Source organism: Hemiscyllium ocellatum, chromosome 50 (genome assembly GCF_020745735.1).
Source record: "Hemiscyllium ocellatum isolate sHemOce1 chromosome 50, sHemOce1.pat.X.cur, whole genome shotgun sequence".
Lineage (NCBI taxonomy): Eukaryota > Metazoa > Chordata > Chondrichthyes > Orectolobiformes > Hemiscylliidae > Hemiscyllium > Hemiscyllium ocellatum.
Window position 1 is genome coordinate 340,893 of NC_083450.1, and position 16,996 is coordinate 357,888.

A 16,996-nucleotide genomic window follows, 5' to 3' on the forward strand; every position below is an offset into this window, starting at 1 on the left:
AAAGCAAAGATATAAAATGCAACAGTTCTTGACCAGAAATTCCTTGTATCCAGATGATAGCCAGTAAATCAGAAGTTTAACTACAGTGTTTCATGGATTTTCTCTTCCATGCCTGTAATTTGATCCTGTCATTAAAAAATGTCTTAGAGGATCTGGATTGGAGGGCCAAATTTTCTTTGCTATAATTTTCTTTGTTCTTTCTTTGTTTCAGCGATAACCTTGGGCACTGAAAAACCTTTTTAAGTTGTAGAGTCTTGGAATTTTACAATAAAAAAGGTGGCCATTTGACCCATCATGTCAGTACCAGCTCCCAAAAGAGCCACCAAGCTATTTCCATTGTCCAGCCCTACTTCCCAAAATTCAACCTTTTCAAATATATATCCAGCTGTCTTTTTAAACAGTCTGTGGAGTGTGCCATCACCACTCTCCCAGGTAGCATGTTCCAAAATCTAACAACTTTGAGGAAAGAAGTTTCTCCTCATCTCACTCCGAGCTCTCTTGCTGACAGTCTTGAAATTGTGACCCCTGGCTACTGACATATATGCTAGTGGAGACAGAATGGCCTTCACTCTCATAATTGTTCACAATTTTGAATACCTGAGTTCTTGCATCAGGGATGGCATCTTGGGAACTTCACATATCTTTAGTAAGAAGTTGATTATGAGTATTAGAGGAAATTTTGAGGATGTGGTCAGGTTCTGCTGAATGCAGTTTGCTTCTGTTTGCAACATGGAAGATCAGTTCAGACTCCTAAGCACTGAAGATGATGTGATGGAAAACAAATCATTTTCAAAAGGCCTGCGCGTTTAGTAGCAGGGAGCAGAACTGACGGTATAACACCAGGTTAGTGCAAGGTTTACGCTGTAGCTATTGGGTATTCCAATGTAGAAGGACATGGTTAAGCCTTAGTATAAATGTATTTGATGATATTTTGTTAAGTAGCATTTAGAATTGATGGAATTTTAATTGTGTTTGCATTTCAGGTCGCTGGCAGGAAAGGTTTCCCTCATGTGATCTATTCCCGACTCTGGCGTTGGCCAGATTTGCATAAGAATGAGCTAAAGCATGCTAAATTCTGCCAGTTTGCATTTGACTTAAAGTACGACAGTGTCTGTGTCAACCCGTACCATTATGAGAGGGTCGTCTCACCAGGAATTGGTGAGTGATGAAGTGTTATTAGCTTTAACAAAATTCACAAAGAGCAGAAAAGTGCAATAATTTGAAGTTGTTAACCTTGCACCTATTTGTTCCCATTCCATAAGGGCGGCACGATGGCTCAGTGGTTAGCACTGCTGCCTCAGCACCAGGTTCCCAGTTTTGATTCCAGCCTCGGACGACTGTCTGTGTGGAGTTTGTACATTCTCTCTGTGTCTGCGTGGGTTTCCTCCAGTGTCCGGTTTCCTCCCACAGTCCAAAGATGTGCAGATCAGGTGAATTGGCCATGCTAAACTGCCCATAATGTTAGGGGCATTAGTCAGAAGGAAATGGGTCTGGGTGGGTTACTCTTCGGAGGGTCGGTGTGGACTGCTTGGGCCGAAGAGCCTGTTTCCACACTGTAGGGAATCTAATCTAAAACTTTGTGTGATGGTGCCAGTCAGTTTCTGCATGGGAAAGAAGTAGTACTTGGACATACACTGCTGTCATTATACTTAAGTCACATTCTTAAGTATTCTGCATTCTGGGAAATTAGGTGAGAAGGCTATACATCAAGAAGTAAGTGTTCAAGCTCGAATTTTATAGGCACAAGATAAACCGAGGAAGCTAAACTCATAGCTTTTAGTTTCTAAGAGATTGAGCTAGATGTAATGATTGTTGTGGTTCTGTTCCCCGAGCTGGGAACTTGTGTTGCAGACCATGGTACCACAACAAATGCCAGAGGAAACATCACACAAGCGCTTCACAGGAGGCTCCGAAGCACTGAGGATGTCACCTAGAAAGGGGACGAAACGTCTGCAACACAAATTCCCAGCTCGGCGAACAGAACCACAACAACGAGCACCCGAGCTACAAATTTTCTCACAAACTTTGAAGTTGTAATGATTGTCCGAGGCGTTGAGGACTCATCACTGAAAAAAATCACTGAATGAAGAAGTGGGAAACCTTCGAGTTGATGACGGGCCAACCACAACGTAGATATTGATTTAGCAAGAAATTGTGTAACTGAGGAGATTGCCTCTTCAGAAATGCATGATGCTACACCCCTAAAAAAGGATTTTGGAGTTGCCCAGGCAAAGCGTTGGATTTATTACAATTGTTTAAAGGTTGAATTCATGGAGTATTTATTATAGCAAACCTGTCAAATGGACACACGAACAATCACAGTGAAAGCATTGAAATTAGCCAGACCCCTAAAGGGAAATGTTGATAGTTTCTATATGTGAAAGAACAGAACAGCAATTAGTGAAGTGACTAGTTAAAAGCTCCATGTTTCAGAGAAGGAAATAGCAACTGTAAGGAGAAGAGCAGAGATTATGATGGCTGAGATAAATCTGGTGTTACATCTCTCTCCTTCTCCGCCCCCCCCAAAAAAAACATTTTCAGAGGACAGCAGGGATGGTTTTGAACTGTGTACAGAGAAATACTGGGATGAAAATCCCAGTCAGCTGCTATCTTTCAGAAATGCATCTCAGGAACATATGGAGCATCTGACTTGTTGCAGCGTGAAGCCATTGCATGCCTTATGTCATGGTGAAAGCAGTATTGCTTTGTAGTTGGCCACAAATAATGGGTGAAAGTGAGGACTGCAGATGCTGGAGATCAGAGCTGAAAATGTGTTGCTGAAAAAGTGCAGCAGGCCAGGCAGCATCCAAGGAGCAGGAGAGTCAAAGTTTCGGGCATGAGCCCTTCTTCAGCATTCCTGAAGAAGGGCTCATGCCCGAAATGTCGATTCTCCTGCTCCTTGAATGCTGCCTGGCCTGCTGCGCTTTTCCAGCAACACTTTTTCAGCACAAATAATGGGTGCCAGGAGGTATGAACTGTCCTTTCTCTCTCTGCTGCTTTCTCTTCCTCCAGACTCCAGTAGACACTAAAAAGTCTCTATTTTTCTGTTCTGCAGGTGTCAGTCTCCAGAACACAGGTTAGTACTTCAAGTTACTTGTTTGAACCTGAAAATGTTTTTACATGCATTGTCAAGACACTCTATTCAAAGTTTCGTAGTAATAGAAGCAGATTGCTCTACCATTCATTAAGATCATGGCTGATCTATCCATCATCTCAGCTCCTCCTACCTGCATTATCCCCATAACCCTTAATTCCCTACCATGCAAAAACCCATCCAACTGTGTCTTGAATATATTTAATGAGGCTGCCTCTACTGCTTCCTTGGGCAGAGAGTTCCATCGATTCACTCCTCTCGGGAACAAACAATTCCTCCTCATCTTTGTCCTAAATCTACTCTCCCCTAATCTTGAGGCCATGTCCCCTAGTTCTGGTTTCGCCAGCAGAAACAACTTGTCTGTCTATGTCTTATCTATCCCTTTCATAATTTTATATGTTTCTATAAGATCCCCTCTCATTCATCTAAATTCTAGAGAGTACAGTCCCAGGAGACTCAACCTCCCCTCATAGGATAACCCCCTCATCTCCGGAATCAATCTAGTGAACTTCCTCTGCACCACTTCCAAAGCCAGTATATCCTCCTCCAAGTAAGGAGACCAGAATTGCACACAATACTCTGTGTGGCCTCACCAACACCTTGTACAATTGCAGCAGAACCTCTCTGCTCTTAAATTCAATCCTATGACAGTGAAAGCCAATATTCCGTTTGCCTTCCTGATTACCCATCGCACCTGCAAAGCAACTTTTAGCGATTCATGTACAAGCACTCCTAAGTCTTTCTGCACAATAGCATGCTGCAATCTTTCAACTTTTAACTAATGCTCTGACCAATTATTTTTACTTACAAAGCGAATAACTTCACATTTACCAACATTGTATTCCATCTGCCAGACTCTTGCCCACTCATTTAACCTATCTAAATCTCTCTGCAGACCCTCCACTTCCTCTGCACAGTTTGCTTTTCCACTCAATTTAGTGTCATCAGCAAACTTGGATATTCTGCCACTCTGCTGAGAGGATTTATGCAACCTCTATATTCATAAAGGAGCACTGTGGATTATTGCTTCATAAACCAACATGAATGGCCGTGTGGAGAGTAAAAAAAAATTGACTGAGTGAGTTTAGATAGAATACAGCTTTGCATTACTTCTGTGGCTCAATTGTTTTCTCAAATCAAAAAAGCCAAATGCTGTAATTAATGTTGCAGCATGGACATGTCGTGTTGAAAAACTCTATGAGCACATGATTCCTAGGTAATTCATAGCAATGTTATAGCACCAAAACACAGAAGTCAATATTATAGTTGATGGCCAAAAGCCTGCTCAAAGACATCTGTGTAAGGAGAAAAGAGAGAAAGGCTTCAGAAGGCTTCTCGAGCTTGGGGCACTATGCTCCACCACTGGCCATGAAAATTCAGGACATTGAAGGCAAAATGAAATTGGTTCACTGTCTTGCAAGGTTTTGGGACTGGAGGAGATGGAGAGGGATGGGTGTACCTTTTAAAGCAAGGTTGTGAATTTTAAAATCAATGTGTTACTTAACCATTTAGTAATGTACGTCAGCAAGCACTGATAGGTCAACTAAATGATGTGCATTAGAAATCTTCAATAACCTCAAGAATACAAGTAATACAATGTATGAACTGAGCCACTGCTGGAATATTCGTTTGCAGAGATAAGAGATTTGGATGACCACTGGAAACCTACCTGGATGTCAAATCTGACACCAATATGAACGTGAGTGAGTCGTGAGAAGGCTTGTGGTGATTTGTTCCAAATTCTGTCTGACAATGAGTTCTGCATGGTTTGGTTACCTCTGATCAGAGGTAACCAAGTCAAGAGTTAATAACAGCCACGTGCAAAATGTTCTCAACTGAAACAGGCTGGAGCAGTTCAGGCTGACTTTCTGTCTCTAAGCTTTTGGATCGAGTGTCTCAAAGCTGGTGTGACCAGCTGAAAGGAGAGTGTGGCCTACTTGGCAGAATTCAGGAAATAGAATGGTTACGAATGTAAATGAGAGAAAGGGGTAATGTGACTAGTTCCTGTTTTAAAAAAACAGCAATCCTGCAGAGAGTGGGTAGTGCAATATACCTATGCTATGGGGTCAGAGTTTTAGTGGTAGAGTAATGTTGATGTTTAAGGGCGGAAGTCGGCATGGAGCATCAACAAACTGGTCTAGAGAGTGAACTCCAGAAGATGTTTGAAGAGACGTATTAGTGGCGCACTGATGGAGTCCTTTATGAGAGTTGAGATTCAGGATTTGTCTAGAATTGATTTGTAGGGCTGCAGAATTATGACTGTACGCAGCCTGTGCTCACCTTTAACAACAAAATCTGACCTGCAGTCATCTTGGAATACCTTTGCCAATCAATCAAAGCTTTGTTCTGTCGAGACTGGGAAATTGACACCATTCAACAAGACATTGGTTCAGCTGCATTTAGAATAGTGTGTAGTTCTGATCGCCACATTACCAAAATGATGTGGATGCTTTGGAGGGAACGTTTACAAGGATGTTGCCTGGTATAGAAGGTGCTAGCTATGAAGGAAGGTTGAGTAGGTTAGGTTTATTTTAATTAGGAAAAGGAGATTGAGGTTTACAAAATCATGAAGAGTATAGACAGGGTGGATAGAGACAAGCTTTTTCCCAGAGTGAAGGATTCAATAATAGGAGGTCACACTTTCAAGGTGAGAGATGGAAAGTTTAAGGGGGATACACGTGGCAAGTACTTCACAGGGTGGTGGACATTTGGAACACGTTGCCAGCAGAGGTGGTAGAGGCAGGCACGGTAGATTCATTTAAAATGCGTCTGGATAAATGCATAAGTAGGTGGGAAGTAGAGGGATACAGATGCTTAGGAATTGACCGACAGGTTTAGACATTACATTTTGATTGGCTTAGGCTTGGAGGTCCGAAGGGCCTGTCCCTGGGCTGTAAATTTTCTTTGTTCTTAACAGCCAGCACAGGTTTTATTTAAAAGGTTATCTTCCACATCAGAGTGAAGTCACAGTTGTGGAACATCTGGATGCTCCAGGAGAAACTTAATTGGTACAGACCTGAGCACTGCACCACTATCATAATTTGGAAATTTGGGTGCTTCAGTGTTACATTTGTCACCCTAACTGAGACGCAACATGCAGGACAAGGCCAAGTGAAGGAACAATGTAACAGCTATAACTTTTTCTGTAAGCTGTCTCTACAGGGTGAGCTTCGTCATTCAAACTGACCTTCTCCGGCACCTTAGTGACTTTGACCTACCCAGCTCACCCTCACAAGTAGAAGCAGAGTTTCAAAGACCCCAGTCCTCTCAGAAATAGAAAACTGGCTTATTTCTATTTTAAATGGACCGGCCTGTATTTTTAGATATCTCACATTTCTCTCAAATTTGACTCCGTGATTGGCACTGCTGCCTCATAGTGCCAGGGACCTAGGTTCGATTCCAGTCTTAGGCAATTGTCAATGTGGAGTTTGCACATTCTTTCTGTGTCTGTGTGGCTTCCTCCGGTTTCCTCCCACAATCCAAGGATGCACAGGCTAGGTGAATTGGCCAAGCTAAATTTCCCCTGGTGTTCGGGGATGTGCAGGATAGGTGCATTAGTCAAAAGTAAATGGAGAGTAATTGGATGTGGGAGTGGGTCTGGGTGGGTTGCTCTTCGGAGGGTCGATGTGGACATGTTGGGCTGAAGGGCCTGTTTCCACACTGAGGGACCCTATGATGACTCAGAAGAGTCAGAGTCATGCAGCTTTGAAATGGACAAGGCTGTATCCTGTCCACATCCAACTTATCAAGATCTCTCAGGATCTTGTATATCTCAATCAAGTCCTCTCTTCCTCTTCTAGACTGTAGTAGGTACAAACCTAATTTAACCTGTCCACTTGTTCTTCACAAGCTTACCCACCCATTCCAGGGTCACAGTTCAAAGGTACAGGGTAGGCCAAGTATGTATGAGATTAAGAGAAAGTTCTTCATTCAGAGTGTGAGCCTGTAAAATTCTCTGTCAGAGAAAGCAGTTGAGACCAAAGCATTGAATATTTTCAAGAACTTTGATATAGTTCTTGGGGCTAAAGGAATCAAAGAGTATGGGAGCAAGTGGGAACAAGATACAGAATTAGATGATCAGCCATGACTGTATTGAATGGTAGAGCAGGTTCAAAGGGCCGAATGGCCTACTGCTAGTCCTATCTTCTCTGTTTCTATTAATCCAATGATCCTTCTCTGAACTGCAGCAAGTGTGTTTACATTGTGAAGTAAGGTGACTAATTGTGTCTACTGCAGCTTTCCTAATTATTTACTGTATCTGCATCCTCAACTTCTGTGATTCACACACAAGGACACCCAGGCCACTCCGTGTCTTGGAGTTCTGCAATCTCTAATCATTCAGATATAACGTCTTTTGTATTCTTACTGCCAAATTGGATTATTTGGAATTTTCCGCATTATACTCCATTTAGCAGATATTTTCTCACTCACTTAACCTAGTTGTCTATTTATCTCTCTCTTTGTCGTCTCCTTTTGTCCTCTTCACATTTTATTTTCCTCCCTGTCTTTGTATCATCTGTAGATTTGCAAGCCATACCTTTGGTATGTTCTTTTGAATGTCTCACAACTAGTTTGAAGTATACCTTTGAGAAATGCTCATAATGGCATAGAAACATAGAAGATATGAGTAGGAGGAGGCCATTTGGCCTTTCGAATTTACTCCGACGTTAATCACAATCATTGTCCAATTCTGTTGCCTAATCCTGCTTTCTCCCCATAACCTTTGATCCCTTTTGACCCAAGTGCTATATCTAGCCGCTTCCTGAATACGTTCAGTACTTCCTGTGTTAATGAATTCCATAGGCTCACTGCTGTTTGAATAAAGAAATATCTCCTCCGTCCTAACTGGTCCACCCTGAATCCTTAGACTGTGACCCCTGATTCTGGACTCACCCACCATCCTCTTGCATCTACCCTTTCTAGTCCCTTTAGAATTTTGTAAGTCTCTATGAGATTCCCCTTCACTCATCTGAACTCCAGCAAAAACAATCCTAACTGCGGCAATTACTCCTAATATGTCAATCCTGCCATTCCCAGAATCAGCCTGGTAAACCTGTGCTGTACTCCCTCGAGTATAAGAGTGTCCTTCCCTAGAAAAGGAGACCAAAACTGCACACACTATTCTCGATGTGCCCTCACCAAGGCCCCGTGTAGCTGCAACAAGACATCCCTACTCTTGGACTTGAAACCTCTCATAACGAAAGCCAAACTACTATTTGCTTTCTTTACTGCCTGCTACACATACATGCTTACCTTCAGCAGCTGGTGCACAAGTGCACCCAGGTCCTGCTGCACACTTCTCCTCTCCCAATGTCCAGCCATTCAGGTAGTAATCTGCCTTGTTTTTGCTTCCGAAGTGAATAAGCTTACGCTTATCCAAATTATACTGCCTCTGCCACTGATTTGCCCACTCATCCAACTTGTCCAGATTATTGCTGAAGGACCTCTGCCCTCCTCGTCACAATTCACCCTCCCAACCAATTTGGTATCATCCCCCTGCAAACTTTGAGATATTACATTTTATTACCTCATCCAAATCATTCATACATGTTGTGAATAGCTGGGGTCTGAGCACCAATCCCTGTGGCACCCAACTCGTTACTGCCTGCCAATTTGAAAAGGACCCATTAATTCCTATTCTTTGTTTCCTCTCTGCCAATCAGTTTCCAATCCATCTCAATATAATTTCCCCAATCCCGCATACTTTAATCTTGAACAATAATCAGAGCTGATATCCTTTGTCACTATTGTGTTAATTTTGTCTTTAACCAGCAAAGCCACTCCACCAGCTTTTCCTTTTTGCCTGTCCTTCCTAAATACTGAATACACTGGGACATTCAGTTTCCATCTCTGGTTACCCTGCAACCATGTCTCTGTAATCCCAATTATATCATTCTTGTTTACATCCATCTGTCTGATTTAGTTAATTAATCCCCTTTGTTTTGAATGCTTGTTACATTTAGATTCGAGGCTTTTAAATTTGTTCCACTGGTAAATTTCCCTACTTTTTTACAAATCTTTGGTGCATAAAGATGTTCACCTATTCTGTCACTGAAAGGTGTTCTGTCCCTCACCTTTATTGTCTGATAACCATCTGCTACATCATGAACCTGCAGTCTTAGCTCCTTTTTTAATTTGGGTTTTTCACTTTCCCCTCGAACTGATTTCCCCCTCCTCACCACTGCCGCCCTCCGGCATATATAGCCCTAGTTATGCAATTTGCTGGAATTCTGGTCCCAGCACAATTCACATGAAGACCATCCCATCGGAACAGGTCCCTTCTTCTCCAGTACTAGTGCCAATGTCCCATGAATTCAAACCCATTTCTCCCACACCAATCTTTGAGCCACACATTTACCTGCATAATCTATACCATGTGACCTGAAGGTGTGAAAGTCCTTACTCCATTTTAAATGGGGCATGATGAACTGATGAAAGCATGTTATTGTTGGTAATTGCCTACTTGAATATTAGCTCAAATACTGAAGTGTCCAGTGACTGTAATATATGTATCTATCAGGAGCTGTATAAACCTATGTTTTTCTTTTTAAGTACTATGTTATCCAGATCTTATGGGAGCAAACATAAGCATTGCTGCATCAGACACAGATACCCGATGAGAGGCAAAGCCCACATCACGGTGGGAGGTCATCTTCACCCAAGTCACATAGAGTAAACCGTTGAGGTCCCAACACTGTTCTATGTGGCCAGCTATTACATCTTGCCAATCTCTCTGCTTCCTGTTAGCCAGCCAGTTTTCTATTCATGCCAATATATTAATCTCCTAACCCATAAGCTTTTCTTTTCCACAAAAGTCTTTATCAAATGATTCCGGAAACACAAGTACAAAATAACCACTGATTTCCCTTTGTCCTCAAAGACTCCAATAGATTGGTTAAACATGATTTACTCACCACAAAGTCATGCTGACTCTGCCTGATTCCTTAAATATCCTTCCAAACTGTCGTGCTGTAACATTTTTCCATAATAGCTTCTAACATTTTCCCTAAGACATATTTTAAGTTGACTCATCTGTAATTTTCTACTTTCTTTCTCTGGGATTCTCAAGGCATTAGACTTGCCACCTTCCAATCTAATGGGACTTGCCCTGAATGTAGAAAATTTGGAAAATGTAATATACCATACCAATGTTTCACCTTTGTCTACACGACAAGTAACATTCTCAAAAATCTCCAAGTTCATCAAACATGATTTCCCTTTTATAAATCAATGCTGACTGTGTCCAGTGTTGTCTTTTTTAGTCTAAATGTTCCATTATCATATCCTTTATACTAGAATCTAACATTTTCCCTTTGACAGATATGAAGTCATTAGGTCTGTAGTTCTTCATTCTCCCTCTCCCTCTCATCTCAAGTAATGGAACTACATTTGCTACTTTTCGGTCTGCAGGAGTCTTTCCAGAATTGTTTTTGAAAAGTGAGTAATACTTGAAATTTCATGCTGGAGATGATTTAAATGTTGGAGGATGGTACATTGAACACTGACTGGTTGGAAGCTGCTTCTGCAGGGAATCAGTTGTACCCAACATTGTTTCAGCTGTCAACAACTAGAACTATGAAGTAATAGCAAAACATAGCCAAACAAAATACCATAGATGATTACAGGCTGACTGCCGTATCCATAGGTCTGGTTTCCGCAGTTTCAGTTACCTGCGGCTTACCGTGGCCTGAACATATTACAGGGAACATTCCAGAGACAGAGGGTTGCGGGAAGGTAAATTTCCCATTTAAATGAATGGGTTCACAACTATCCGTGGTTTCGGCCTTCCACAATAGGTCTTGGAACATACCCCCTGTGTGTACGGTGGGCTACTGTATGTTTTAAATTGTGACACAACTTTTTTCACACATGTCTTGAATTCTAGATACTGTTCCTTGTGCTTTTCGTCATTGTCTGGTCATCAACTGAATGTAATCTAAATTATTTGCTTGATTATGTGTTAGCTCCTCCTACTCGTTTGGTGAAAGACGAATTTGTGCACGAATGTGTGCAGCTAGATGGACCGCAAGTCATGCCACATCCGGAGGAACATCGGCTTCAGCCAGTCAAACACCCGACTAACACACGACCATCTTCTGAAACCTACGTCCAGCCCCTCCCACCTCCAGTACTTTCCTTACCAGAGACATCTAGAGCCACTGTGCACAGCTATCCCAACATTCCAATGTCTCCTCCTCGTGAGTACATTATGTTTTACTGGATGCTCACATACTAAAATAATACCTGATAATTTTGTTTCACTGCTCATGGATTAAATGCAATGGGTCAAAAACAGTTGAAATGTTCTGTAAAGGTTTTGTGAAGCTGTTATGTTAACATAATATGTAGCTGCTGAGAGCCTTCACAGCATGTTGCTGAGTGTGGTTATGATGAGGGCACAGCCAAATAAGGATGTGGGGAATATACTGCTTATTGCTGATTATTGTAGAGAACTTTGTGACAGTTTGCTTATACTTTTCACCATTAGTTAGATTCTGTACCTTTCTGCCATTATAATTCATATAAATAAGAGTAATTAAATATTATTAGTGTTCAGTCCAGCATCTATTCAGTGCGTCTCAGTCTGGTATATTTCCATAGATAGAAAGCATGTCATAAACTGCTTATTGTGTTTTTGGGGTGGTACATTGGAACTGGAACTCTTTCCCCACCCCAATTTGACAACTGTTTATTCTGTTTGTGTGCTTGGCTGCTGCCTATGTCTTGTCAGCACCTTATTAACTGCCTTTTGGAAATCCAAATACACCACACCTACAGATTTCCTTGTTACTTCCTCAAATAACTGTACTAAATTAGTTCAAGATGATTACCCATTCACAAAATCGCGCTGACTTTGATGCAACAATATGTTCTAAGTGCCCTGCTGAACCACTTTCCTTGTGCCAGATGTCAGCAAACTGGCTCATTGTTCTCTCTCCTTTCTTGAATACGAAAGTTATGCATGATATTTTACAAACTGCTGGAACCTTTTCAGAGTAAAGGAATTTTAGAAAATTTCAACCAAAGCATCTGCTTTCTCAGCAGCTACCTTTAGGACCCTGGCATGCAGGCCATCATGTATGGAGACATATCGAACTTGTTCTCAATATTTTCTCAATGTTTTTTCCTTGCTGAACAATTGTTTTACATATCTCTCTACCTTTCATCTCCCTATTTACAGGTATTTCTGAGGTGTTACTTGTGCCTTTTACAGTGAAGAGTGTGTGGTGTTGGAAAAGCACAGCAGGTCAGGTAGCATCCAAGGAGTAGGAGAGCTGACGTTTCAGGCATAAGCCCTTCCTAATGAAGGGCTAATGCCCGAAACATTGATTCTCCTGCTCCTCGGATACAGCCTGACCTGCTGCGCTTTTCCAGGATCACACTCTTGACTCTGATCTTCAGCATCTGCAGTCCTCACTTTCTCCTTCTACAGTGAAGATGAACACAAAATCTCTTTAAATAAAACAAAGAACTGTAGATGCTAGAAATCTGAAACAAAAACAAATTGCTGGAGAACTGAAGAAGCGTCACTGGACTCTAAACATTAGCTCTGTTTGATCACCACACGTTGCTAGACCTGCTGAGTTTCTCTGGCAGTTTCTTTTTCTGTTACAAAATGTCACTTCACGCAACCACTGGTTCTTTATTTGGCAAGGGAGTAATGCATTTCAAATAGCTTGATTGAAGAATTACTTGAACATTTAAAATTGGAATATAAATGTAAATAACCCCACTTTGTTTTTCTCTCTCCCAGCTACCAACAATTCTCTCATTCCTATGAATCACAGCGAGGCTTTATTACAGATTGCCCCATCACTGCAACAGATGGCGCCTCCCCCAACTCCACCTCCCCCCGCCCCTCCCAATCCATCTCAGCAAAATGGATATCCGCCACCAAAACAGCCTTACCAGAGTAAGTACCTATGCTTTCAAAGGCTCTTGGAATTGAGGAAAACCTGGCAAAATTATTTCTCTTGTTTTTTGAACTGAGCATAGAACGTTCCATCGAGTACAGGCCCTTTAGCCCTCAATGTTGCACTGACCTGTGAAAATAATCTGATGCCCATCTAACCTACACCATTTCATTATTATCCATATGTATGTCCAATGTCCATTTAAATGCCCTTATTGTTGGCGAGTCTACTACTGTTGCAGGCAGGCTGTTCCATGCTCCGACTACTCTGAGTAAAGAAACTGCACTGATATCTGTCCTAACTCTTTCACCCCTCAATTTAAAGCTATGTCCCCTCATGCTAGCCTTCACCATCCGACGGAAAAGGCTTTCACTGTCCACCCTATTTAACCCTCTGATTTTCTTATATATCTCAATTAAGTCACTTCTCAACCTTCACCTCTCCAACGAAAACAGCCTCACTTCCTTCAGCCTTTCCTCGTAAGACCCCTTTCCATGCCAGGTAACATTTTAGTAAATCTCCTCTGAACCCTTTCCAAGCTTCACATCCTTGCTATAATGCGATGATCAGAACTGTACGTAATACTCCAGGTGCAGCCTTAACCAGTGTCTTGTACAGCTGAAGCATGACCTTGGAGCTCTGAAACTCAATCCCCCTACCAATAAATGTCAACACACCATATGCCGCCTTAACAATCCTATCAACCTGGGTAGCAACTTTCAGGGATTTATACACCTGAACGATAAGGTGTCTCTGTTCATCTACACTGCCAAGAATTTTACCATTAGCCCAGTACTCTGCATTCCTGTTACTTCTTCCGAAGTGAACTATCTCACACTTTTCCGCATTAAACTTCATTTGCCTCTTCTCAGCCCAGCTCTGCATCTTATCTATGTCCCTCTGTAAACTGCAACATCCTTTGGCACTATCCACAACTCTACCTATCTGAATGTCATCCACAAATTTACTAACTCATCCTTCTACGTCCATATCCAGATTACTTATAAAAATGACAAACAGCAGTGGCCCCAAAACAGATCCTTGTGGCACACCACTGGTAACTGAACTCCGGGATGAACATTTCCCATCAACCACCACCCTCTGTCTTCTTACAGCTAGCCAATGTCTGATCCAAACCACTGAATCACCTTCAATCTCAAAACTCCGTATTTTGTGCAATAGCCTTCCGTGTGGAACCTTATCAAACACCTTACTGAAGGCCATATACACCAAATCAACTGCTTTACCCTCATCCATCTGTTTTGTCACCGTCTTGAAGAACTCACTATGGTTAGTGAGGCACAACCTATCCTTCGCAAAACCGTGTATACTATCCCTAATCAAATTATTCCTTTCCAGATGATGATAAATCCTAACTCTTATGACCTTTTCCAGCACCTCACCCACAACCGAAGTAAGGCTCACTGGCCTCTAATTACCGACTCCCGACTCCCTTTCTTAAACAAGGGAACATTTACTATCCTCCAGTCTTCTGGCACTAGTCCTGTCAACAGTGACAACATAAAGATCAAAGCCAAAGGCTCTGCAGTCTACTCCCTCGCTTCCCAGAGAATCTGAGGATAAATCCCATCTGGCGCAGTGGTCTTATCTATTTTCAGATCTTCCAAAATTGCTAAAACGTCACCTTTGTCACCTCCATCCCATCGAAGATTGTAGCCTGCGTCTCCATATTTTCACTAGCGTTACCTTTTTGCAATGTGAATACTGACGGAAAGTATTCAGTAAGTGCTTCCCCTGTGTCCTCCGATTCCACACACAACTTTCCACTACTGTATTTGATGGGTCCTTATCTTACTCTTACTCTAATAATTCTTGTATTCCTGATATACCTATAGAAGGCCTTAGGATTTTCCTTGATTCTAACACCCAACAACTTCTCATGTTTCCTCCTGGCTCTTCTTAGCCCTCTCTTTGCATCTTTTCTGGCTAACTTATAACTCTCAAGCCCCCTAACTGAGCCTTCATGCCTCATCCTCACATAAGCTGCCTTCTTCCTCTTGACGAGAGCTTCATCTTCTTTAGTAAACCATGGCTCCCTCTCTCGACAACTACCTCCCTGCCTGATAGGTATATACTTATCAAGGACCTACAGTAGCTGTTCCTTGAATAAGCTCCACATTTCAAATGTGTCCATCTCTGACAGTTTCCTTCCCCATCCTATGCATCCTAAAGCATGCCTAATCACATCATAATTGCCTTTCCCCCAATTATACCTCTTTCCCTGTGGTATATACCTATTTCTGCCCATTGATATTCTAAACATAACCGAATTGTGGTCACAATTGCCAAGGTGCTCATCTACCTCCAAATCTAACACCTGGCTGGGTTGATTCCCCAGTACCAAATCCAATATGGCATTGTCCCTTGTTGGCCTGTCTGTATACTGTGTCAGAAAACCCTCCTGCACACATTGAACAAAAACTGACCCACCTAAACTACTTGAACTATAGTATTCCCTGTCAATATTGGGGAAGTTGAAGTCCCCCATAACAACTATCCTGTTACACTCACTTCTATCGAGAATCATCTTGGCTATCCTTTCCTCTATATCCCTGGAACAATTTGGAGGCCTATAGAAAACACCCAACAGGGTGACCTCCTTTCCTGTTTCTGACCTTAGCCCAAACTTCCTCAGTGGCCTCAAATGTTATCTCAGCTGCTGTAATGCTAACCTTGATTAACAATGCCATAACCCGGAATCTGCAACAACCATTTCTGTCCCCCCTCCTCGAGCCATGTCTCTGAAATGGCTACAACATCAAAATCCCAGGTACCAACCCATGCTGCAAGTTTACTCACCTTATTCTGGATGCTCCTGGGGCATTGAAGTACACACATTTCAAACTGACATCCTGATTGCTGGTGCCCTCTTGTGACCTTCTAAACCTATCCCTGACCTCACTACCCTCAACCTCCTGTACACTGGAACTACAATTTAGGTTCCTATTCCCCTGCTACATTAGTTTAAACACCTCTTCCCCCCAACCAGAAGAGCATTAGCAAATTTCCCTCCCCCAGGATATTGGTACCTCTCTGGTTCAGGTGAAGACAATATTGTTTGTAGAGCTCCAATTGTTCAAGAATCCAAAACCTTTCTCCTGCACCATCCCTGCAGCCATGTGTTCAGCTCCACTCTCTCCCTATTCCTTGCTTCATTAGCAAGTGGTACAGGCAACAAACCAGAGATAATACCTCTGTTTGTTCTAGCTCTAAGCTTTCGCCACAGCTCCCTGAATTTCTGCCTTAGATCCCCACCTTCCTTCCTACCTATGTCGTTGATGTCTGTGTGGACCACGACTTTGGGCTGCTCCCCCTCACCCTCAAGGATCCCAAATACACGATCATAAACCTCACGAACCCTGGCACACACCAGTCATGAGTCTCTCTTGTTCCCACGAAACCTCCTATCTGTCCCCCTAACTATGGAGTCCCCAGTGACTAAAGCTTTGCACCTCTTCCCCCTTCCCCTCTGAGTAACAGAGGCAGACTCTGCGCCAGAGACCTGTGCCCCATTGCTTACCCCTGGTAAGCCTCCCCCACCCACCCACCCACCCACCCACCCAAATGTATCCAAAATGGTACACTTGTTGTTGAGAGGAGCCACCATTGGAGATATCTGCACTGCCTGCCAGTTCCCTTTTCTACCCCTGGCGGTAACCCATCTACCACCTTTACGTGACTATGGAGTAACTGCCTCCCTGTAACTCTCAATAACCTCCTCCGCCTCCTAAATGATGCGGAGTTTGTCCAGCTCCAGCTCCAGCTCCCGCTATCGAATGTTGGAATTACAAATGTGGCCATTTATTAATTATGATCAAATTCTTTCAGAAACAGATTTACTCACGTTTCCGATCATGTGAAGTTGTTTGACCATTTTAAAACCACTAACAGAGCGTAAAAGCTGCAGTGAGTCGAGTTTTATCCAGGCCTTCACTTTTAAGTGAAAAGAGAAAATATTAGAAACATA

General features: G+C 42.4%; 1 protein-coding gene across 5 annotated transcripts in view; it reads left to right on the forward strand.

Moving 5' to 3' along the window:
- The window catches only part of smad10a (SMAD family member 10a), a 129,352-nt gene that overhangs the window by 58,960 nt on the left and 53,396 nt on the right, over window positions 1-16,996 (forward strand). For all 5 annotated transcript variants that reach the window (XM_060820748.1, XM_060820751.1, XM_060820752.1 and 2 more), the window contains exons 3-6: window positions 984-1,158; window positions 3,056-3,076; window positions 11,059-11,292; window positions 12,849-13,007. In XM_060820748.1, the coding sequence (XP_060676731.1) occupies window positions 984-1,158; window positions 3,056-3,076; window positions 11,059-11,292; window positions 12,849-13,007 (589 nt within the window). The remainder of the gene's footprint in view (window positions 1-983; window positions 1,159-3,055; window positions 3,077-11,058; window positions 11,293-12,848; window positions 13,008-16,996) is intronic.